This window comes from Muscardinus avellanarius (assembly GCF_963383645.1).
Source record: "Muscardinus avellanarius genome assembly, chromosome: 18".
Classification (NCBI taxonomy): domain Eukaryota; kingdom Metazoa; phylum Chordata; class Mammalia; order Rodentia; family Gliridae; genus Muscardinus; species Muscardinus avellanarius.
In genome coordinates, this window is record NC_137804.1 from 16,703,143 (window position 1) to 16,728,587 (window position 25,445).

The following is a 25,445-nucleotide window of genomic DNA, read 5'->3' on the forward strand; positions in this document are numbered from 1 at the left end:
ATCATTTCCAGGCCCTCCTCTGCTTGGGATTGTGCGTTTTATTTATATCACAGGGAGATCGAAATGGTTTTTGGTTTTGGCAGATGAAAAAGTAACATTCGATGTATGATTCAGTGAAACGTTTCCAGTCTAAGTGCGACACAGCTGATTGGTCTACTGGGGTGATGCAGCCAATGCCTACACACGGCGGAGAGTGCTCGATCCACAGCTACTGCGTGGTTACGGGGACAGCCTGCGATCCCGAGTTGTCTTAAAGGTCTTTTCTATCTTCACATATGGTATGCACATATAAATAAGCATTTCAGCACAGTTAAAATGTACATTAGCATCAGCTCATGTTCAAAGCAGCGAAGGCCTTAAGGATGAACTTTAAAGGCCAAGAGCTCCTCAGAGTGCATGTTGTTCAATGACCGAAGATCTGGCAATTTTAGAAGAAGTTTTGTAAAAATAGAGGCTTCGTTTGGGTGGTTTTTCATTATTAAGGTCCTTAGTGCACGAATGAGGGTCTCCTGCAAAGCCTCCACGGAGTTGACATTTTCTATTCCAGACCGATCTGACGGGAAGCAAGGAACAGGGAAATAGGAAGGAGAGGAAGTGTTACTGGCAAAAAATATAAACATAATTCTTGGTTACCAACGTAATCAGTGCATTCAAACAAAGCCTTTTTACACTGGGGTTAAGGCAAAATATCACAGCCAATAAATAAATAAACAAACAAGTAATTAAAGACTTTGGGTAGGAGAACCTGACAAATTTTTAAAATCTATGCCAAGTTTTCTTTCTTTCTTTTTTTTTTTTTTGGTGCTGAGGATAAAACCCAGGGGAATTCTACTCCTAGCTACACCCAAACTCTTTATTTTGAAACAGGGTCTGAGTTGCTGAGTACCTCTCAAAGTTGCTGAGGCTGCCTGTGATCCTCTTGTCTCAGCCTCCCAAGTACTGAGATTACAAGTGTGTACTGCCTCACACCTGGCTACATTAGCACTTTTAAGACATTAAATTTGGTGGTAAGATATTCTGCGATAAGATTACTAATATACCACGCAACTTTACTATACCAGTTATCTGTATTCACTTTCATTTAGCTACCATGTTTACTAAGTTCATCATACAAAATATTAATGAATCAGTGATTCAGCACAGGCCATCAATAAAATTTTTTTTGGTGGTACTGGGGTTCCTGGAAGCCCTTCTACCTCCGGGCTACACTCCCAGACCTATTTTTTATTTTTGGAAACAGGGTCTTCGAACCTGCATGATCCTCCTGTCTCCACCTCCTAAGCGCGGGGATTATAAGCGTGCGCCACCACGCCCGGCGTAATAAAATATCTTAAATTGCTCAGTTTGGCAGCACATATATTAATAAAGTTTTTTGTGTGTGTGGTAGTAGGGATGGAACCCAGTGGCTTTTTACCCTCGGGCTATACTCCCAGACCCTTTTTTTTTTTTTTTTTGGTGGTACTGGGGTTCCTGGAAACCCTTCTACCTCTGGACTACACTCCCAGACCTATTTTTATACTTCTTTATTTGGAAACAGGGTCTCTTAAGCCAGCGCGGCTGGCTTCGAACCTGCGCTATCCTCCTGTCTCCGCCTCCCAAGCATGGGGATTACAAGCGTGTGCCACCATGCCTGGCTCCCAGACCTATTTTTTTATACTTTATTTGGAAACAGGGTCTAAGTTGCTAAGAGCCTCACTAAGTAGCTGAGGCTGGCTTCGAACCTGTGTGATCCTCCTGTCTCAGCCTCCCAAGCACAGGGATTATAAGCGTGCGCACCACACTAGGCTCATTAAGAAAGTATTTTAAAATTGCTCAAACCTGAATGAGTCTGTCTACGGGCTTTTCTCATGGCAAGGGTGGTTTCCTCTCTTTAAAAAAGGAGGAAGTAGCTGGACCTGGTGGTACAGGCTTTTTATCCCAGCGCTTGGGAGGCTGAGACAGGAGGATCCCACAGGGAAGCCAGCCTCAGCTACGTAGTGAGGTTCTCAGCAACTTAGGGAGACCCTGTTTCCAAATAATATTAGGGTATAGCCTAGAGGTAGAGAGCCCCTGGGATCCACCCCCAGTACCACAAAAAAAAAGAGAGAAAGGAAGCAGTGCACAAACAGGCCATGATTAACAACAATGAGACTTGTTTTCTACACAAAAGCAGATTCCCTGGCCATTTATGCCCTTTCATCTTTACAAGGACACTGAGGGTCTTGCATTAAATACTGGTAGCTGAGAGAGGCTACTTACAATGCCAGCATTTAGAACAGGTAGGCTTATCTTCTTTTCTTGTGGGGTGAGGTGGTGCTGGGGTTGTACCCAGGGCCTTGCACATGACAGGAAAGCGCTCTGCCACTGAGCTACACCTCTAGCCCCCTTTTGGTTTTTATTATGAGACAAGGTCTTGCTAAATTGCCCGGGCTGGCCTCAAACTCAGATTCTCCTGCCTCTGTTTCCCAAATATTTGGTATTATAGGTGTGAGCCATGGTGCTTCCTAAAGCTTTTATTTAACAAAATTTGAATTATCACTGCTATGCTAATTCTTATACAAAAAAACCTGAATAATCAATACTGGTTTGGGAGTCACAATTTTTCAGACAAAACTATCATATGCAAGACTCTCTCTTGACATTTTTCTTTAATTAGTCAAAGTTATCCTTGCACTGGGTTTGGTGGTGCACACTTGAAATCCCAGTACTTGGGAAGCTGAGCCTGAAAGATCTGGGTTCACGGCTAGCCTCAGTTACTCAGTGAGGCCCTCCGCAACTTAGTGAGACCCTCTTCAAAATAAAGAATGAAAAATAGGGCTGGGGGTGTAGCCTGGAGTTAGAATACCCCTGGTTCAATCCCCAGCAGCACATTAAAAAAAAGTTATCTTTGCAAATATACTTACAGCCTTCAATATTATTTTCAAGAATCTCTCTGGCCTTTGATATTTAAGCAACTGAATTTTAAAAAACATCCCAGCCAGGCGTGGTGGTGCACAACTATAATCTCAGTACTTGGGAGGCTGAGACAGGAGGATTGCACAGGTTTAAAGCCAGCCTCAGCTCCTTAAGTGAGGTTCTCAGTAACCTCAGTAATATAGTGAGACAAATATAAAATATGTCTGGAGTGTAGCCTAGAGGTTTTAGAAAGCCTCTGGATTCCATCCCAAGTACTAAAAAAAAAAAAAAAAAAAAAAACTCCGGGCAGCCAGGAATGGTGGTACACACCTGTAATCCCAGTATTTGGGAGGCTGATACTGGAGATGAGGGATTCAGACTCTCAACAATCTAGCAAGACCCTGTTTCAAAACATGAGAAGTTAGAGGCTTGGGGGTGAGGCTGAGAGGTAGAATGGCCCTTGGTTCAAAGAATTAAAATAAAAATCCTTGCAATGCATTATATCATTCATCAACACTTACAGAATGCATGTGCTGGCCGCTCTAGGAGTTCAAGAGACAGTTGTAAACAAAACAAAATTTTTTTCTTCTTAAGAAACTCACATTGTGGCAGAAGTAAGTCATTGCTTGGCTATCATAGGTCATTTCTAATACCAAAAGGTGAGAAGGAATCACAGTGATCCCCTTACACAAAGTAATCTGGATGGACAAAGGAACAATTACTAAAAGGGAAGCACACCTGAGTGGGCACTGATATAAGAGCCCACCCTTGCTGGGCACCACGGTGGCACACACTTGCAATCCGAGCACTTGAGACTGAAGCAGGAGAATCACAGGTTCTCGGGTTCTACCCCAAGTATCACAAAAAAAAAAATTAAAAAAAAATAAACTTGATCCAGGCGTGGTGGCGCACGCTTGTAATCCCCACACTTGGGAGGCTGAGACAGGAGGATCGCACGGTTCGAAGCCAGCCTCGGCTACTTAGTGAGGCTCTCAGCAACTTAGTGAGACCCTGCTTCCAAATAAAATTTTTTAAAAAGGTCTGGGAGTATAGCCCGGAGGTAGAAAGCCTCTGGGTTCCACCCCTAGTACCACCAAAAAATAAAAAATAAAAAATAATTTAAAAAAATAAACTTGAGCCAGGCGTGGTGGCGCACGCTTGTAATCCCAGCACTTGGAAGGCTGAGACAGGAGGATCGCACATGTTCGAAGCCAGCCTCGGCTACTTAGCGAGGCTCTCAGCAACTTAGTGAGACCCTGCCAAGTAAAGTATAAAATAGGTATAGCCGAAAGGTAGAAAGCCCCTGGGTTCCACCCCTAGTACCATAAGTAATAAAAAATAATAAATAAATAAACTCAAAAAAATATTCTAAAGAAAACAAAAAGCTCTGTGTGTGTGTGTGTGTTCCCAAGAACTGAACCCAAGGGCGTTCTATCTCTTGAGCTACACTCCCAGCCCTATTTTACTTATTTTGAAACAGGGTCTCACTAGGTTGATGAGCCTCACCACTTGCTGGGGGGACTATCCTTGAGCCTGCAATCCTCCTGGTCTCAGTCCCCCAAGTACTGGGAATTGACAGGCACACACCACCTCACCCAGCTAGAAAAAGCAAATTATTTTATTTTGGGGTCTGGAGATGGAACCCAGGGGCATTTGACCTCCAAGCTCCACCCCCTGCCCTATTTTCTATTATTTATCTTGAAACAGGATCTCACTAAGTTGCAGAGGCCCTCACTAAGTAGCTGAGGCTGTCTGAGAACCATGATCCTCCAGTCTCAGCCTCCTGAATGCTGGGATTACAAACGTGCTCCACCACGCCCGGCTAGAAAAAGCAAATTCTAATGTTGCTTAATTCTAAGCAATTAATGAAGCTCAAATACCTGCTTAGCCGATTATTAAAAACTGTTGCTTGGGTAAACTACTTAAACCCTCTGTTCCTCAAGTTCCTGGACTGCATAACTTAATCCTAAACAAAGGATACAGAACATACACAATCCAGCTGTCACTTGATACATGCACCTAACCTCAGGCTGCTGCAGCAATGCAGGGCAAAGTCTGATGACCTCTTCCCTCATTTCAACCCCACCTGTGTGAACACTGTGAGCCTTATTTACATACTCATTAATAATGCAAGTGTGGTTTTTTTTACATTTCAACTTTGAAACTGATAAATGAAGACCAGAAAACAGTTACAGACCACACTGCAAATTTTTTAATTTTTTTTTTTTTTTTTTTTTTTTTGTGGTACTGGGTATGGAACCCAGGGGCTTTCTACCTCCAGGCAACACTCCCAGACCTATTTTAAACTTTATTTTGGAAACAGGGTCTCACTAAGTTGTTGAGAGCCTCATTCAGTAGCTGAGGCTGGCCCTGAACCTGCACGATTCCCCGTCTCAGCCTCCCAAGCGCGGGGGATGACAAGCGTGCGCCACCATGCCCGGCTCACACTGCAAATGTTTTAATTCCTGATTACATGAAGCCACAGAATAGCGAAAGAGGCGAGGAAAGTCTAAGCTACCCAAGAAAGGTTATGTAAACGTGAAGGGTCAAAAAATATAAATATATTTAAATTACAAATAAAGCAACTAAAAAATAAAATAAAGAGGGAAAAACGAGAGCACTTTTATTATCATCATTTTATTATTATTAGGTCTGTTAAATAAGAAGAGAAAGTATAGTCAGTTGCAGATCAAGTGTCAGAAGATTAAAAAGACAGGGAGCTGGATGAGCGGCGCCTGCTCATGCTCTCAGTACTCAGGAGCTGAGACAAGAGGGTCGCGGTCTCAAGGACAGCCTCGGCAAGGACTAAGACTCTCCACCAACCCAGTGAGACCTATTTCTAAATAAAAATAAAAAATAGGCTGAGGTATATATAGCTCAGCAGTAAAATACCCCCTGGGCTCAACCTCCAGTACTACCAAAAATAAATAAATAAATAAATAAATAAATAAATAAATAAAAAGACAGAAATCTAGTCTTCTGCAAAGTAAGGTCACAAGTGCAGGAAGAAAGCAGAAACTTCATCTTGTACTCTTCTGCAGTTTTGAATTTTATTTTTCTGCCTAGATATTGCTTTAAAAATAGCAGGGAAGAGCTGGGTGTGGGGTGCACACCTGTAATCCCAGTACTTGAGAGGCTGATATGGGAGGATCACAGGCTCAAGGCCAGTATCAGCAACTCAGTAAGACTCCATTTCCAAATAAAAAATAAAGCAGGTCTGGGGGTGCAGCTCAATGGTAGAGTGCCCCTGGGTTCACTCTCTAGTACCAAAAAAAAAAAAAGTACCAGGTAATTTTTATGTAGTAAAAATTTTAATTGACATGACATGGAAGTTTTTTTGGGGTTTTTTTTTGCACTACTGGGGTTGGAACCCAGGAGCATTCTACCTCCGAGCTACACCCCCCAGTCCTATTTTTTTGTTCTTTATTTTGAAACAGGGTCTCGCTGAGTTGCAAAGGGCCTCAATAGGTAGCTGAGGCTGTCCATGAACCACAATCCTCCTGTCTCAATTTCCCAAATGCTGGGATTACAAGTGTGCGCCACCACTCTCGGCCATTTTATTCTTCATTTGGAAACAAGGTCTGGCTAGGTTGCTGAGTCTTGCTAAATTGCTGAGGCTGGCCTTAAACCAGTAATTCACCGTCTCGGCCTCCCAAACTCTGGGATTATAGGTGTGAACAGCCAACCACCCCTTATGCCTTTTGCTCTTAATACTTGTAACATTTCAAGTAACCCACATTATAATTAAAACATAAAGTTTTAACTTATTTAAATTTATAGTTAATTTAAATAATTTAATTAAAATATCCATACGTGAACCACCTATCTACTGATATACAATGTTCCAAAATACAAATCTATAAAGATTGACTGACTCCCAAAAAATTATGCTCTAAAGTTTACAATGCAAGGCTCAAATTTAAACATTACTTGATTACCTAGATTTGTTCTGCTATAATTAAAATTAATTATGCAAAAATAAGAGGTTTGCATAATTTCATATTTTCCTTAATGCCTTATTATCTCTCTATATATAGCTGGCTGGAATCTAGATAACTTTCCACTTCTCCCAGAGGGTACTATGATCGTGGTGTGGCCCAATTCTGAAGCAGCATGCTTACCTGCAGACACCAGGACAACCGCTGTAAACAAGCTCATCTCTTCCTCACTAAGCTGGAGGGAATTGAGCTTCTCACTAAATTCAAACATAGAGTTTAGCAGATCCCCGGCGCCCATCGAGTGCAAATCGTCCACACTGTGCTTCTTTCCACTTAAAAAAGTGACAGTGCGCTCCTTTGCATCAAATAAGGATGCAAAGCGTACCATTAAGACCTGGAGAAAGAAAAGGCTTCTGTGTAACGAACTCAGTGCTCAAGTCAGTAAGAAACATCCCACATAGAAAAGGCAGTTTTACAAGAAAAACTATGTTTATTTTTGCCTAGAATTTTTTGTTTGTTTGTTTGGTAGTAGGAATGAACCCAGGGTCATTCTAACTCCAAGATGATACACCCCCAGCCCTTCTTTGTCTTAGTTTTTTGTTTTTGTTTTTTTGGTACTGGGGATAGAACCCAGGGGGGCTTTCCACCTCCGAGCTACCCAGCCTTATTTTTTACTCTATATTTTCCACACCCAGCCTTATTTTTTATTCTTTATTTTGAAACAAGGTCTCACTGAGTTGCAAAGAGCCTCACTAAGTAGCTGAGGCTGGCTGTGAACCACAATCCTCCTGTCTCAGCCTCCCAAATGCTGGGATTACAGCATGTGCCACCACGCCCAGCTTTAGTTTTTATTTTGAAACAGGGTCTTGCTAAGTTGCTGCAGCTGGCCTTGAACCTCCAATCCTCCTATTTCAGCTTCCCAAGTACTGGGATGACAGGCATGAGCCATCATACTCAACTAGAACTTTAACACAAATTCTCTACCAAAGCAATAAACATTCTAAAGAGGCCATAAATAGAACAGCCACCAATGGCAAAATACTTGAATCCTGTGATACTCTGAACCGCTATTAACAAAGATTTTAAAATGCAAATAAAAATTAATGTGTGCTATTAATAATGCCAAAATGTTTAAAAATGGGCATTGGCTGAAAGAATTTAAAAAAAACTCTTTAGCCTACCTAGGGTATCACATGGACTCTGTGCCCAAAGTAAAGAGATGTAAGATCCAATGCAACAAAGCTTTGGAAACATCAAAACACCAAATGCAACCAAGGCAAACGCAGCAGATGAGCAGCTACTCTGAGAAACGATAACCCAAAGGCAGCTGTCACAACCGGAGAGTTCTGAACACCCAGTGATAACGTGCTGTTGAAACCACATCCTAACAGCCATCACTTACCCGTGGCAGTGTCATCTGTCGCGCAATTCTCTTGTAATCTAAGAACACCGAGCAAATGCTCCCCAAGCCCTGCTTCACCCAAAACTAATGCACGTGGAGTGAGCCTCCAGGGAAAATGCTGTGAGCCTCGGATACAGCGATGCCACAGCATGGCCCGAGTGGGAACGGAGCTCGATTTCACCTCGACCTCAGGTACAAGTTTGCTACTGATGCACTGAAAGCGCCCCCTCTCCGGCTGCCGCTACTCTCCAGGGGAGGCCTGACCTTGGCCACTGGCTCCCCTCTGGCTTTAATTCCTCCGTCTAGAGTTTTCCTCCAAACCAAAAAGTCTCATCTGTGTCACTTTTTAATTACCCCACAAAGCCGGGCGTGGTGGCGCACGCTTGTAATCTCTGCGCTTGGGAGGCTGAGACAGGAGGATCGCGCAGGTTGGAAGCCAGCCTCAGCTACTTAGTGAGGCTCTCAGCCACTTAGGGAGACCCTGTTTCCAAATAAAATATGAAAAAGGTCTGGGAGTATAGCCCGGAGGTAGAAAGCCTCTGGGTTCCACCCCCAGTACCACCAAAAAAATAAATAAAAAATAAAATAAAATAATTACCCCACAGCCATTTTAATTACAAAAATGGCTTCCTCTGTTGTAGTCCAGGCGCCAGAATAGAGAACCTGAGGCCAGAGCTTCTCAGGACTGTGCACCGGCACCAACAGAGACAGGAGAGAGGGCGCGAGACAGAGCAGGAGAGAGCAAGCGCAGATGAGTGCTTTACAGCGCGGGCCACCACTTACTACCCAGAGCAAGGCCGCCCGGCCTGAGGAGGCCATGCAGGCCACCCCGGCTCCCTCCCACTCCCAGCATCAACCAGCCCACACAGCTGCAGATTTACATGTAAGCGAGAGAGCAGCTGAAAGATTCTCCCTGGGGCAGACAGGAAGCAAACGCCAAGTGTCCCACACAAGGTGCAGCAGTGGCTGCCCCACACCAGGTAGAAGGCAAAAGCTGGAGGAGAAACAGCAGAGAACCGAAGCCAGGCATGGTGGCACTACCTGTAATCCCGGTACGTGGGAGGCTGAGACAGGAGGATCACAGGTTCGAGGACAGCCTCAGCAAGTAGTGAGGCTCTCATTTACCTAGTGAGACCCTGTTTCAAAATAAAACTAAAACAGGGCCGGGGATGTGGCTTAAAGGCAGAATGCCCCTGGGTTCTATCCCCAGTACCACATAAAAAGAAAGAAACACAGCCTAGAACCCTGCACCTGAATCAAGGTGAGGCCCAGAGGCTCTAGGTGGCTCACAGGTGCCTGGAGAGCCCCCACGTAGTCTACTGTCCCTTCTGACTGTGTCAAACACAGTAAATAGTGGCCTAGGCTTTTATTATTGGTAGTTTCAGACACTGAACTATGACTATAATTTTTTTTAATATACTGGGAGTGGAACCCAGGGGCTTTTCTACCTCCAGGCTCTACTCCCAGACCTGTTATACTTTATTTGGAAACAGGGTCACTAAGTTGCAGAAAGCCTCACTCAGTAGCTGACGCTGGCTTTGAACCTGTGAGATCCTCCTGTCTCAGCCTCCCAAGAGCTGGGATTACAAGCGTGCGCCACCACGCCCGGCATGACTGCTCGCTATAAAAGAATAAAAATAAGATACTCCAGGCCCCACATCAACAGTCAGGATGGATGGAACCTACCTCGAAAGTCCCAGCCTTTAGGAGGTTGACCTGGTCGTGCTGAGAGAGGTCTCTGAAGCCCGGAATCCGCTTTGCAAACTCCACCACCTCCTTCACGGCCGGCGTGAAGCTCATGGAAAATTCCTCCCAGACCTCGTGCCCTGATTTATGTGGATCCACATATGGAGACTTGCTCATTGGACAAACCTAGTATACACAAAACAAAAAATTCTTACACTGTAAGAGATGGTATAGAAATTCCACAAACAGTATGTCAATCGTGAGAAACCCCAAGGTGAAAATAACCCTTAAACACAAGTAAAACCTACAAGTCTCCCCTCGCTGCTCACACCTTAATACAGGAAGCCTCATGGTAATAAATAGATACAAATCTGTGTTATCAATTTACAATAAAACGTAAATTCCAGTCAATGAAAGGTGAGCAAGCATTTAAAAACAGAGGCAAGCCAGGTATGGTAGCCCACGCTGGTAACCTCAGTACTTGAGAGGCTGAGACAAGAGAATTACAGGTTTGAGGACAGTCTCAGCAAGTATTGAGACTCTCATCAACCTAGCAGGACCTTGTTTCATAATAAAAAAAAAAAAAGAAAAGTAAATATAGGGCTAGGGGTGCAGCTCCGATGTAAAAGGACCTTGGGTTCAATCCCTAGGAGAGAGAGAGAGAGAGAGAGAGAGAGAGAGAGAGAGAGAGAGAGAGAAAGAGAAATAGAGACAGAGACAGAGACAGAGTGTGTGTGTTTGTGTGTGTACACATACACACAGCCAAGAGATATAATAAAGTATATAACCTTTCCATTAAAAAAAAGAAAGCTTATAGGTATCCCAATTTAAATAACAATTAAGCCGGGCGTAGTGGCATACGCTTGTAATCCCCGCACTTGGGAGGCAGAGACAGGAGGATCGCGCAGGTTTGAAGCCAGCCGCGCGCGCTGGCTTAGGAGACCCTGTTTCCAAATAAAAAGGTAAAAATAGGTCTGGGAGTGTAGCCCGGAGGTAGAAGGGCTTCCAGGAACCCCAGTACCACCAAACAAACAAACAAACTAAATAAATAAATAAATAAATAAATAAATAAATAAATAAATAACAACTTACTATAAAAGAAAAAGCCTAGCAAAAATGCCATCTATATTTCAAAAACCTGCTGTAACAGTGCTACCATCTTGTGCTGGGACATAGTGCTTTATGATTTTCAAAACAAACTACACATATTAATTCTCAAACCTGTTAGCTATGGCCAATCATCTTTGTTGTTCCCCAAGGCTAGGGAACAAACCCAGAGCCTCACACATGCTAGGTGAGACTCTACCACTGAGCTACAACCCAGTCCTTACTTGCCACTGCTCACATGAGCCAATGAGAAAGACTTACCCAAACACGGGTGGATTAGGATCCAAACCTCCAGTTAGTTAGTTTTTTTTTTTTTAATTTGCTTATTTCTAAATAGGCAGAATTATAATATTGTGATTTAAGGAAGGCAGTAAGGTCTTCACTGTTGTTTTGGTGGGGGGAGTATGCTCAGGATTGAACCCAGAGTTATTTTAACCAGAGAACTATACCCCTGGCCGTATTTTATTTTTTGTTTGTTTTTTTGTTTTTTTATTTGTTTGGTTTTTGTGGTGCTGGGGAATTGAACCCAGGGGCATCCTACCTCAGAGCTACTCCCCAAGCCCTATTTTTTTATTCTTTATTTTGAAACAAGGTCTTACTAAGTTACAGATGACCTAAGTAGCTGAGGCTGACCAAGAATCTGCGAACTTCTCCTCTCAGCCTCCCAAGTAAGTACTGGGATTACGAGCGTGAGCCACCATACCCGGCCCTATTTTATTTTATTTATTTTATTTATTTATTTATTTTGGTGGTACTGGGGGTGGAACCCAGAGGCCTTCTACCTCTGGTCTATACTCCCAGACCTATTTTATATTTTTATTTGGAAACAGGGTCTCACTAAGTTGCTGAGAGCCTCAGTAAGTAGCTGAGGCTGGCTTCGAACCTGTGCGATCCTCGTCTCAGCCTCCCAAGCGTGCCGCCACGCCTGGCTATTTTATTTTTTTGAAATAGAGTCTCGATAACTCACTGCTCACTACCCTCAAACCTGAGATCCTCCTGTCTCAGCCTCCCAAATGCTGGGATTACAGACATGGGCCACCACACCCGGCCAGCCTCCGTGCCGGCCCGCCTCGATCTTTAAATAAAGTTACTGAGGTTTTATTTCAAGAGTAGTGTTGCAACCACTGACCTCCACTTGTTTAGTTAGGAACCCTGAGGGCAGATACAAGGTGTACCCTCTAAATGTGGACTACTTAGTGAGGCCCTTTGAAACTCAGTGAGAACCTGTTTCACAGTGAATAAAAAAAAGGGCTGTGGGTTCAACTCAGAGGTAGAATGCCCCTGGGTTCCATCCCCAGTACCACAAAAAAAGGGGGGGGGGGACCAAAGAAGTTATCAGGAACCATATACTCTATTAGTAAAGCCACTCTTTACATGTCTATTAAATCTATGAGAGCCAGGAATGGGATGATTCAAAAACCATGGAAATCCAGTGTGGTGGTAAACACCTGAATTCCCAGGACTCGGGAGACTGCGGGAGGATCGCAGGCCTCGGCCACTGTGCCAGACCCGGCTTCAAAATGAAAAACAAAAAGGAATAGGTGTGTCATCTGAAGGTAGAATATCCTTGGGTTCAATTCAACCCCAGCACCAAAAAAAAAGGGAACTATCATGAAATCAGAACTTGAATGCTTACAGATTTTTCCTTCTTGAAGGAAGCCAAGCCAAGCAAAATAGAAGATCACCTTTTTTTTTTTTTTTTTTGGTGGTACTGGGGGTAGAACCCAGAGGCTTTCTACCTCCAGGCTATACTCCCAGACCTTTTTTATATTTTATTTGGAAACAGAGTCTCACTAAGTTGCTGAGAGCCTCACTAAGTAGCTGAGGCTGGCTTCGAACCTGTGCGATCCTCCTGTCTCAGCCTCCCAAGCGCAGGGATTACAAGCGTGCGCCACCACGCCCGGCTATGAAGGTCACCTTTTAATACCATGGAGTCATATACTTGCAAGGGACAGAAGAACCAAACATAAAGATGAAAATTAAAAGAGACTTCAATTACCTGGCAGTAGAAGATACCAAGCACTATCAAAGGACCTCATGGTTTAAACTGGAAATAACGCAGTACTGCTTGGAGGTTTTTGATGAAATTTTGGCTGAGTTTGAACACTGTATTTTCATGTAGAATGTTGTATTTGATGGAAAAAAACTTGAATGATATGAATTAACATTAACAATCTCAAAGGATAAAGGCTGAGAAAATTCTCAGAGAATAGCCTATTAAAATAGTCTGAGCTGGGCATGGTGGCGATGCTGGCAATCCCAGTAGTTGGTAGGCTGAGATAGGAGGACTGTGGTTCAAAGCCAACCTCCTCTACAACTTAGTGAGCCTTTCAACAACCTAGTGCAATCCTATTTCCAAATAAGAAAATCAGGATAGTGGTGTAACCTGGGGATAGAATGCCCCTGGGATCAATCTCCAGTAATGCAAAAAAAAATTTTTTTTTAATATTCCCAAATTCGCTGAGCGTGGTGGCGCACGCTTGTAATCCCCGCTTGGGAGGCTGAGACAGGAGGATCGCCAGGTTTGAAGCCAGCCTCGCTGGCTTAAGAGACCCCTGTTTCCAAATATATATGTGTGTGTGTGTGTGTGTGTGTGTGTGTGTGTGTGTGTGTGTGTGTGTGTGTATTAGGTCTGGGAGTGTAGCCCGGAGGTAGAAGGGCTTCCAGGAACCCCAGTACCACCAAAAAATAAAAATTAAAAAATGAATAAATAAATATTCCCAAATTCTCCAAGCCGGGCGTGGTGGTACACGCTTGTAATCCCAAAACTTGGGAGGCTGAGACAGGAGGATTGCACAGGTAGAAGGACTCTGGGTTCAATCCCCAATACCACACACCAAAAAAAAAGAAAAAAGAAACTCTTCAAGTTTTGACTATGACATGCTAAAAATCAGCCCTTTTGAGAAAAATCTCAAAGCTAGTAAAGTACTAACTAATCATAATAGTTATTTTTAAAGAGATTTCCAAGAATTAAAGGGCCAACTCTGAATAAATCATATTTTACATAAAATCTTAATCCCAATCACAGTATCAATTATATCACATCCTTGTACCTAGCTTTATATGAAATTAGAACATTCAATAGATGCTGTTTATTAAAATTATTTGACCTAAAATACTGTATAAAATTCATTTGCTAAATCTCTTAGTCTTTCTGATCCACCTCCCAAGTTCATATATGCTCAAATAAAAGAAAATCTTCAAAGCTTTCCTTAATACAAGGGAGCAAAAAAAATCGCACTATACCAGATGCATCCTCCCTCCAGTGTTGCAGAGGTAACTGTTCTTGTTCTCATTCTGAGAAAACCCATCTAGGGGGACTCTATCACATACTCTCTGAGTATAAGCATTGGAGAAGTTCATACAGTGGCCATTCGCGACACAAATGGCGTGCCCGTTCGGGTAATGCATCACGCTCCTTCCTTTGTACTGTCCGCTGAGATGCTGCTGGCTCTCACTGCAGGGGAAATGGCTGCTAAGCCCACTGCCACAGTGGTCGTGGTTTAAATTGTACTGCTCCGAGTTCTTGGAAATCCGTTCTCCTCTCTGAAGCGGCATGCTCTCAGCTGGGTTTTCTTGCTGCTCTTGATTATACATGAAGGTATCTTTGTGGGCTCTGGTCACCATGCCAATCACTTCTTCCTTTGCAAAATCAGAAGAGGGAGGAGAGCTCTTGAGGCCGTCCTGCTCCCGCTGGGGCTTGGGCCGCAGCTGCTCCTGGGCGGGCACGGCTGTCTGCTCGTGGTGTTCTAAGGCGTCATTCTGCAAGTGGCCACTGAACTGGCTGTTCATCATGGTCTTCATCGCACTTTGCATTTCTATTAGCATCCTCTGTTTTTCACGCTTAGGAATTTGACCAAACCGAACAGCTGTGGAAGGAAAAGACACTTAACTTTTTATTCTAAGTAAAACCTATTTATACAAATTAATGACACAAAATTCTGAAGGTATGGCATCTAGTCAAACAAGTTAAGGATGCTGTACATCTCTGGCCCAAACTCTTCTAACTTGCTGTTGTTGATGCACTAAAGGAAGCAGGAGAGTCAGGCACGGCGGCGCACACTGGTAATCCCAGCACTCGGGAGGCTGAGACTGGGGGATCGCGGTTCGTGGACAGCCTCAGCTACTTAGTGAGGCCCTCTGCAACTCAGTGAGACCCTGTTTCAAAATAAAGAATAAAAAATAGGACAGGGGTCGAATGCCCCTGGGTTCCATCCCCAGACCCGCAAAAATAAATAAATAAAAATAAAAGAAGCAGGAAATGGAGGGAAAATTTTCCATTCTTCTCCCAAATCAAAGCTAAGGAGGTTTATTTCCTGGGTATTTTATAAGCAAAATCCAAGAAAGAAATATGAAACCACAGTGTGAAACAGACCCACACTGCTAACCAGAACCTTGGGTTTTGAGAGTTTTTTGTTTTCGCATGGGGGTGGCACTGGAGATGGAACCCAGGGGCACTCTACCTCTGAGCTACACCCCCTACTGGAGATTGAACCCAGGGTCACTCTACCTCTGAGCTACACCCCCTAGCCCTATTTTATTTTTATTTGGAAACAGAGTTTCGCTAGGTTGATGACAGTCTCACTACTTGCTGAGCCTGTCCTCAAACCTGCAACCCTCCTGTCTCAGTGCGCCACGTACTGGGATTACAAGTGCGCACCGCCACACCTGGCTTAACCAGCACTTTGCTAAGGAGTCTGAGGGCTCTGTTCTCAAGTTCTACTCACACCCACTAACACTGATGAAACTAGGAGGTGCCATCACTCCCTGAACACCTGGCTCTTGTCAATTCCTATTTGTCACCTTATTCTCAGGACCCTATTCAATCATCTACTCTCTTCTCTTCTGGCTTCTTAAAAAAGAAAATCTCTAGAACACACATACACACAATCAATAGAAATGCAGTTCTTGGAAAATAAACTTGCTGGATTTTAATTAAAATCAATGAAATAAATAAAAATGAGATCAATTCTCCTCCATTTTTTTAGAAGTTAGTCTCAGAAGGTATCCTGTCTCCAAAAATCCAATGCCTAAAAGAAAGGCTACTCTCTAGTCTACTGTTTAAATATAATAAAAACACAATATACTTGCCCAGCAAGAAAACTTACTAATCTAATTGTAGCCTTTAACAACATCATCAAAGACAATTTTATGTCATACTTTGCCCTCTACTCCTTCCCGCACAAAGACTGTCGGCTTTATTCTTTTAGCAATCACAATATCCATCCACTTTTTTTTTTTTGGTAGTACTGAGGGTGGAACTCGGGGGCTTTTCTACTTCCGGGCTATACTCCCAGACCTATTTTTTTATACTTTATTTGGAAACAAGGTCTCACTAAGCTGCTGAGAGCCTCACAAAGTAGCTGAGGTCCGCTTCGAACCTGTGCCATCCTCCTGTCTCAGCCTTCCAAGCTCTGAAATTACAAGTATGTGCCACCATGCCTGGCTTTCCATCCACTTTTTTTATATTTTTATTTATGTATTATTAATTTTTGTACTTTTATTTATGTATTAATTTTGGTACTGGGGATTGAACCCAGAGGCATTCTACCTCTGATCTATACTTTTATATCTTATTTGGAAACAGGATATCACTAGGTTGCTGAGAGCCTCACTAAGTAGCTGAGGCTGGCTTTGAACTTGTGATCCTGCCGTCTCAGCCTCCCAAGCGCTGGGATTACAAGCATGCACCACCAAGTCTGGCTGACCATAACTTTTATTTTCCATGTTAATGGATTATGCTGAACTTGAGCAAACACTTCCACTCCAGACCCTAACGCTTTTTCAATTTTGCATCTCCTTTGTATGTGTTCAGAAACTATACCCAAAAGGCAAACTGCCATCTCAGGTTAAACACAAAACGGAAAGAATTCACATGCAGACCAAGAAATCAAAAAGACAGAGCGAGAAAGTCCTCTGTCAAGAAAAACTTCGCTTGGGAGGCCGAGACAGGAGGATCGCACAGGTTCGAAGCCAGCCTCAGCTACTTAGTGATGCTCTCAGCAACTTAGTGAGACCCTGTTTCCAAATAAAATAGAAAACAGGTCTGGGAGTATAGCTCTAAGGTACAAAGCCCCTGGGTTCCACCCCCAGCACCACCAAAAAAAAAAAAAAAGTTGAGCCAAATTGTTTCTGAGATGATAACGATGCTAAAATTTGACTGTAACAAATTAAAGTGTCGTCGAAGGCATCAAAATGTGCTTTGTCCTAAGCCCAGGAGGGTCAGTACGGCTGGCACGCGGCCTATGGCTCACCGAGGAACAGAAGCCACGCTGCGTGCACTCTAAGAATGCTCCTTAAAGTGGGCCCTTACCATCTCTCGACATTCCCACAGACAGACACTTCTTGAAGCGGCACTGCTGGCATCTGTTTCTATTCATTCTCATTATAGAACAGTTCTCATTCTTCAGGCACTTCTTGTATTGGATGTTTTGCTGAATACTTCTCCGAAAGAAACCCTAAGAACAAAGGAAGATTTACCACCATTTAAAATACCCAGATGAATTCCTCAAAAGCGCGGCTGCCATGCCTACCTCGGACTTGAGAGTTACCTGGAAAACAAATTTGGCTTAGGACAGAAAGGAACATTAATTTTGTTTTTGAAACAGAGTCTTGCCAAATTGCTAAGTCTCACAAAGTACTAAAACCTGTGATCTTCCTGTTTCAGCCTCTTAAGTACCAGAATTACAGGCAAGTCCACCACAACCGACACAGAATTTAACTGGACTGCTCCTGGCATCGATAAGCAAATGCTATACATTCACCAACAAATGCCATGTTCCTTTTAGCACTTCTCCCTGCTTGCCTGAAGCACCCCTGGTGCCATCTCCACCTGCTCCCGGCCTTACCTGCAGTCACACTGCCATCTCACACTTGCAACCACATGCAAACTCCCAACTCTCCAAGCACAAATGACCGATTCTTAAAAGGTGGACAAAAAGTTGGGCATGATGGCACACACCTGCAATCCCAGTACTTACGAGGCTGAGACAGGAGGAGCGCAGATTCAAGGCCAGCCTCAGCAACTTAATGAGACCATTTTAAAACAAAATAGAATGGGGGTGGGGGTATAGCTCAGAAGTAGAATAATGCCCCTGGGTTTCATCTATAGTACCCCCAAATAAAAACGCTGATGGAGCACGTGTGTAATGGGTGCTTCCCTCTGTAGAACCCTGACTCCCCGGCAGAGCTTGTCCTTCCTTGTCACTGCTGCTCCCGCCCACAAGGCCTCCTCACACAGGCCAGGTTTCCTGGCCGCCTGCCTGCAACAGGTGTCACAGTGCACACCACAGAAGGGCTAAGGTCCACGCAAAGGAGCGTCCAGCGAGGCAGGCACCAGCAAGGACAGCTGTGAGGGGCCTCTCAACTCTTCAGCTGAATGGCCTCAGGGAGAGCAGAAAACTCACTACTACAAAAGTTGTTTTTTGTTTTTTTTTTTCGGTCCTGGGGGTAGAACCCAGGGGCATTCGACCTCCAAACTATATCCTAAGCCCTATGTTTTATCCTTTATTTTGAAACAGGGTGTCACTGAATTGTGGATGGCCTAAGTAGTTGAGGCTGTTCACAAATCGCGATCTTCCTGTCTCAGCCTCCGGAACGCTGGGATTACAAGCCTGGCTTACAAAAATTTTTTTTGTGTGTGTGTGTGGGGGGGGGGGGTCTGGGGATGGAACCCAGGGGCATTCGACCTCCGAGCTACACCCCCTGTACTATTTTTTATTCTTTATTTTTGAAACAGTCTCACTGAGTTGCAGAGGGCCTCACTAAATAGCTGAGGCTGTCCGTGAACCACAATCCTCCTGTCTCAGCCTCCCAAATGCTGGGATTACAAGCGTGCGCCACCACACCCAGCTCACAAAAGTTATTTTAAACTGCATTTCCCTGCATATTTTAAGTGCTACCCACTTCCTACGTGGCTGTGGGATCTCACTTGTACAGCTGATGGCTGTGGCACTGTACACTTACCTGACTTAAACACTACGAGAGCCAAGCTGAGCACACTCAGAGGGCACTGAACAGGCAAGTACACAAGCAAGAGTGCGCAGGCCTGCAACCCCGCACTCAGCAGCTCGGCCACGGGGACTGCAGCCTCACTGCCAGCCTCAACCACGCAGCAAGGCCTGGTTTCAAAATTAATAAAAATGGCTAGGGGTAGAGCTCAGAGGTAGAATGCCCCTGGGTCCAATCCCCAGTACAAAAGGAGAAAAAAAAAAATACACAATGCATCCCATGATGTTTGCATTTTAGCTATAAAGTGAGAATAATACTGACTTCACAATTACTTCACATAAAAAGAAAACAATATTTATGCAATTTTTTTTTTGGCTGGGGATTTAACCCAGTGGCGTTCTACCTCAGAGCTATACCCCCAGTCCTCTTTTATTCTTTATTTTGAAACAGTCTTATTACGTTGTGGAGGGCCTAAGGATCTAAGGCTGGCTGTGAACCTGCGATCCTCCTGTCTCGGCCTCCCAAGTACTACGATTAAAAGCGTGTGCCACCACACCAAGCTGTATTTATGCGATTTTTAGATAGCACAAAAGAGCTATATCTGTAAAAAATAAGCTTGTAAAGTGACTTTGCCATTAAGAGCTGCCAAACCCACACTCGTTGAGCTGCCCTAGAAAAGATTTCCTGTCTCACCATGTATATTCATCATCGTGTTCACCCACCACACCCTGCCAAACAGGATCCTGCTTTGGCCTTAAGTCAGGAAACAGCAAGAATGTGTGTCTATGCCACACACTAATTTTTGGCTAACAGGAGAAAAGACTATACCACATTTGAGAGACAGGGTAGTCAGGTGTGATGGTACACATCTATGATCCGAAACTTGAGAGGCTGAGACAGGAGGATCACAAGTTTGAGGTCAGCCTCAGCAACTTAGCAAGGCCCTAATTCTAAAAAAAAATTAAAGGAAGGAGTAGAATGCCCCTGAGTTCAATCCCCAGTACCCCAAATAGAGAAAGAGAGAGCACATGCAAACACATGAGAGAAAAAAAGAGAGAAAGCTATTGGTTGATTGATTCCTGGGTATAAGCAGAGACTACCTCATTTAGAATTATCTGACCAACATTCAGTAACAACAGCTAGGAAATACTCGACTGAACTTACAAATTCATCATGGCTTCACCAAGTGCTCAATTTATATCCAAGGTTTTGCTCACTCAGCATTATTTCTTTTTTACTTTTTTATTTTTTTATTTTTATTTTTTTTATTTTTTGCGGGTCTGGGGATGGGACCCAGGGGCATTCGACCTCCGAGCTACAACCTCTGCCCTATTTTTTATTCTTTATTTTGAAACAGAGTCTCACTGAGTTGCAGAGGGCCTCACTAAGTAGCTAAGGCTGTCCGCGAACCGCGATCCTCCAGTCTCAGCCTCCCGAGTGCTGGGATTACAAGCATGCGCCACCACGCCCAGCTTTTATTTTTATTTTGAAACAGGGTCTCACTAAGTTGCAGAGGGCCTCACTAAGTAGCTGAGGCTGGCTGCGAGGCTGCCATCTTCCTGTCTCAGCCTCCCAAATGCTGGGATTACAAGCATGCGCCACCACGCCCGGCTTATTTCTTAAGACATTCCATTTTCACAAGTGCACAGGAATTACTCCAGCCCACTACCCAACATGTGTGAAGGCCAGTGTCAGATAAGGCCTGCTGTGGTCTGAGAGTGGCCCCAGCCCCAGAGCTCATGTACTGGAACCCTAGATCCCAAGCAACTGTTGAGAGGTGGGACCTTTAAGAGCTGAGTAGGTCACAAGGGCACTGTCTTCTTGAATGGATTAATGTTTACTCTGAGAGTAGGTTTGTTATAAAAGTGGATTCAGAAGCCGGGCCCTCTGCAACTCAGTAAGACCCTGTTTCAAAAAAAAAAGAATAAAAAATAGTGCAGGGGGTGTAGCTCGGAGGTAGAATGCCCCTGGGTTCCATCCCCAGAACCAAAAAAAAAAAAAAGTGGATTCAGGCCTGGCTTGGTGGCACACGCTTGTAATCCCAGCATCTGGGAGGCTGAGACAGGAGGATCGCAGTTTGCAGACAACCTCGGCTACTTAGTGAGGCTCTTTGGAACTCAGTGAAATCCTGGTTTCAAATAAAGAATAAAAAGTAGGGCTGAAAGTGTAGCTCAGAGGGGTAAAATGACCCTGAGTTCCATCTCCAGGACCACACACAAAAGTGGCTCAGTCCCCACCTATATGCACTCCCACTCGCACTCTCCCCATCCTCCCCACCACTTACGATGCTGGAGGAAGACCCTCGCCAGACGCAGCCCCTCATCAGCCTTTGTGACTTGCACCTCATCAAGTTTGTATATCACCCATCACCCAGACAAACTTGGGAGGGGGGCACGTGCCTGTAATCCTAGTACCTGGGACACTAATACAGGAGGATCACAGGATTGAGGACAGCCTCAGAGCAAGGAGTGAAACTCTCATTAACCTAGCAAGACCATTTCAAATTAGAAGTAAAATAGGGCTGGGTATAGCTCAGAGGTGGAATGCCCCTGGGTTCAATCTCTAGTACTGCAAAATTAAAAGTGTAATAAATCACCCAGTCTGCAGAATTCTGCTAAAGGCACACAAGATGGACAAGACCAGCCCTAGTTCAAATGTTTGAACTAAGTTCAACAAGGGGTAGCAGCGCCTCACCGGCTTGGCTCCTTGCTCCATCACAACCCAGGAAGTGTGACAGGCATGTTAGCAAATGAGCACTAGGGGCACTCGGCTTACTCCCTGAGTCTGTGTCACCGACAGCACGAGTATTCTGATCAAAACCTCTTTTTGGTGGGGGTACTGGGGATGGAACCCAAGGGCATTCTACTTCCAACCTACACCCTCAGCCCTATTTTTTTTTTTTTTTTTTTTGCGGGTCTGGAGATGGATCCCAGGGGTATTTGACCTCCGAGCTACACCCCCTGCCCTATTTTTTATTCTTTATTTTGAAACAGAGTCTCACTGAGTCGCAGAGGGCCTCACTAAGTAGCTAAGGCTGTCCGCGAACCGCGATCCTCCAGTCTCAGCCTCCCGAGTGCTGGGATTACAAGCATGCGCCACCACGCCCAGCTTTTATTTTTATTTTGAAACAGGGTCTCACTAAGTTGCAGAGGGCCTCACTAAGTAGCTGAGGCTGGCTGCGAACCTATGATCCTCCTTTCTCGTCCTTCCAAGTACTGAGATTACAAGCATGTGTCACCACACCCAGTCTTGATCAAAATCTTAAACGAAAAAAGAAATATTTTTAAGCTGGGCATGGTGGTGCATGCTAGTAATCGCAGCATTCAGGAGGCTGAGACCAGAGGAGCGCAGTTTGCAGACAGTCTCAACTACTTAGTGAGGTCCTTTGCAACTCAGTGAGACCCTGTTTCAAAATAAAGAATAAAAAACAGGGCTGGGAGTGTAGCTCGGAGGTATAACACCCCTGGTTTCCATCCCCAGTACTGCAAAAAAAAAAAAAAAAAAAAAAAAACCACAGAGCCAGGCATAGTGGTGCGCGCTTCTAATCCCAGTACCTGGAGGCTGAGACAGGAGGACTGAGTTTCCAGCCAGCCTCAGCTACTTAGGGAGGCCCTCTGCAACTTAGTGAGACCTTGTTTCAAAATAAGGAATAAAAATCAGGTTGGGGAAGTAGCTCGGGGTGCATGCTTATAATCCCAGCAATTGGGAGGCTGACACAGAAGGATCACAGGTTTATGCCCTGAATTTAATCCCCAGTACTGCAAAAAAAAAAAAAAAAAAAGTTTCAAAGTAAGTTATGTTATATAATACATAAAATGTGTATACTTAAGAGGAACAGTCAACTTTTTTCTCCCTTATCAGCTGACGTCACTCTCCCTTGATCATCAACTGTAGAAATTTGCCAATTTCTTTTTTTTTTTTAATTTTGTTTTGTTTTTTGGTACTAAAATCAAATCTAGGGCCATTCTACCACCAAGCTACACTCCCAGCCCCCCCCCTTTTTTTTTGGAGGGTCTGGAACCCTTCTACCTCCAGGCTACACTCCCAGACCTATTTTATATTTTATTTGGAAACAGGGTCTCTTAAGCCAGTGAGGCTAGCTTAGAACCTGTGCGATCCTCCTGTCTCCGCCTCCCAAGCATGGGGGTGCACCACCTCGCCCGGCCCCCTGCCCTATCTTTTATTCTTCATTTTGAAACAGGGTCTCACTAAGATGCGGAGAGCCGCACTAAGTAGCTGAGGCTGTCCCGGAACCACGATCCGCCTGTCTCAACCTCTGGAATACTGGGATTACAAGTGTGCGTCACCACACCCAGCTCACTCCCAGCCCTTTTAATATTTTATTCTGAAACAGGGTTTCATAAGTTGCTGACACTAGCCTCAAACCTCCAATCCTCGCTCTCAGCCTCTTTAGTGCTGGGATGTCAGGTGTGCACTACTATGCCCAGCTGGAAACTTGCCGATTTCTTTCACCCCAGAAGCGGTAGGTTAAGGAAACAAAAGCATGCTTTACCTTGCAGCCTTCGCAAGCATGAACTCCGTAGTGGAATCCTGACGCCACATCCCCGCAGACCTTACACAGCAGCACCATGCCACTAAACTCTAGGCACAAACAGAGGGGCAGTGACAGCTGAAGGAAAGCTTCAGGTGTTTTCTTTTTCCAACTCAACATTTTCTTTCATTCGACTTGCAAGTGCTTTAAGAAAGATGCATCGCAGCTTTTATAAAAGAAACAGCTCTACACCAAATTAAAAAATCAGAGTTTTAGATGCAGCTTACAGAACTGCCAAGAATATCTCAGATAGCTGTTTTTTTTTTCTTCCTTGGTGATTTTAAACATACACTGAAATTCTATAAAATTTTGTAGTTGCTTTACACCAGCTACGCATACCAGTACTAAGAAAATACTTGTGCTGGACTAAAAATAAATAAATAAGAAGAATTTAGGCAGAGAAATCAGTGAGTAAAGATACAGAAATGTCTCCACAGCGCTGTGCTCACTGAGCGCACACGGCCCCTCTCCTGACCCTCCCTCTGTGCAGAGTCCTTGTTACCTGCACACACGCTCAGGAGTGCAAGGCCTCAGGCCCGCTGCTTGCCCTGAGCCCCAACGTCCCCAGATCTAGTACTCAGAGTCCAGGTGAGTACAGAAGAAGGGGCCTCAGAGGCAGCATGGTCAGGCAGAGTGCATGGCTCCATATGACGGCCCCAGGCTGTAACTTCTAAAGCCTTGCTGGCTTCTGCCCTAACTATTCTCACCCAGAAGGGAGTGAAAATTATACCTGAAAATCCAATGCTCCCACCCCATGAAAAGCTGACAAAATAGCTTTTAAAATACTGAACTGACTTACTCGTCACCCCGCTGTGGCTCTTGGTGGTCCCGGGAGCGGTCGACTTGCCTGACTTCATAGAACAATCTATTCGGTCGTTCTTCAGGATGCCTTCAATACTCGACAGATCCCCGTTCTTGGGATTCCCATTGGTATCAGAGTTAGAGCTATTTGGAGAAGATGGAACAGAAGACGAGGAGGACTGGAAACTATTCTCAGAACCCTCACTGTGACAGGAGGCGGGGCTGGAGGCTGAGCTGGAAGAGCTGATATAGGCAATCACGCCTCCTAGGAAACAGGGGAAATCAGAAAATTAGACACAAGATAGCATCTTTTTTTTTTTCCTTTTCCTGCAACTCTGAAAGTACTTTACTAACTTGTTTAGTAAAGTCACTAACTTTAGAAACAGGCTACAAAAGCTGGCCAAGGTCGCCAAGCCTATATAATCCTAGTACTTGGGAGGCTGAGACAGGTTCAAAGTCAGCCTCAGAAATTTAGGGAGGCTCTCAGCAACCTAGTGAGACCAGCTTCCAAGTAAGAAATAAAATCAGGCTAGGGGTTTACCTTGGAGGTAGAATGCCCCAGAACCAAAGAAAGAAATTTTAATAAATACAATATAAAAGTATGGCTGGGGCTGTAGCTCAGGGGTAAAAGATCCCTGGATTCACTCCCCAGTATCACCAAAAAATTTAAAAAATAAAAAAGTAAGAAGGTAAGCTGGGCATGGTGGCGCACGCTTGTAATCCCAGCATTTGAGAGGCTGAGATCGGAGGATCTCTGGACTTGCAGGCAGGCTCACCTCTAGGCAGCTCTTACAGGATCCAGGCTCACTGCTCATTCTTCTGACTATTTATAGTACATCCTAAAGAGGCCGAGAGGAACCACCACGCCAGGAGAGAAGGAGGGGAAGGCTGAGGCTAATGCACTCTTCCCAGACCGACCCTCCAAACACAGCACACAGGCCAGGCAGCCCTGCAAAGTGGCCCTAAAAGGACTTCCTTCCAGCCGCCCAGGTTAAGGAGGAGCACTTAAAAGTGATTCTCAGGGTATAATTGTAAACTATTTCCCTCAAAGAGATTAAGATGGTACAAGAGTGACCTCAAGGCCAAATATATTATTTTCCCAAGTCCAGGCTAAATAAGTAATTCTCATCCTTGC

The 25,445-nt window shown here is 44.4% G+C and overlaps 1 protein-coding gene across 5 annotated transcripts in view; it reads right to left on the reverse strand.

Moving 5' to 3' along the window:
• Positions 1-356: 356 nt before the first annotated feature.
• NR1D2 (nuclear receptor subfamily 1 group D member 2) overlaps positions 357-25,445 on the reverse strand; it is a gene marked incomplete at its 3' end in the record, with an annotated part of 34,341 nt that continues 9,252 nt past the window's right edge. Inside the window, exons 2-8 of one of the 5 annotated variants that reach the window (XM_080715894.1) lie at positions 24,309-24,575; positions 23,471-23,559; positions 17,321-17,465; positions 14,254-14,876; positions 9,901-10,086; positions 6,996-7,206; positions 357-553 (exon numbers count right to left, since the gene is read on the reverse strand). In XM_080715894.1, coding sequence (XP_080572020.1) covers positions 357-553; positions 6,996-7,206; positions 9,901-10,086; positions 14,254-14,876; positions 17,321-17,465; positions 23,471-23,559; positions 24,309-24,575 — 1,718 coding nt within the window. Of the gene's footprint in view, positions 554-6,995; positions 7,207-9,900; positions 10,087-14,253; positions 14,877-17,320; positions 17,466-23,470; positions 23,599-24,308; positions 24,576-25,445 lie in introns of those variants that run through there. The other 4 variants (XM_080715895.1, XM_080715896.1, XM_080715893.1 and 1 more) reach the window with 4 other exon arrangements.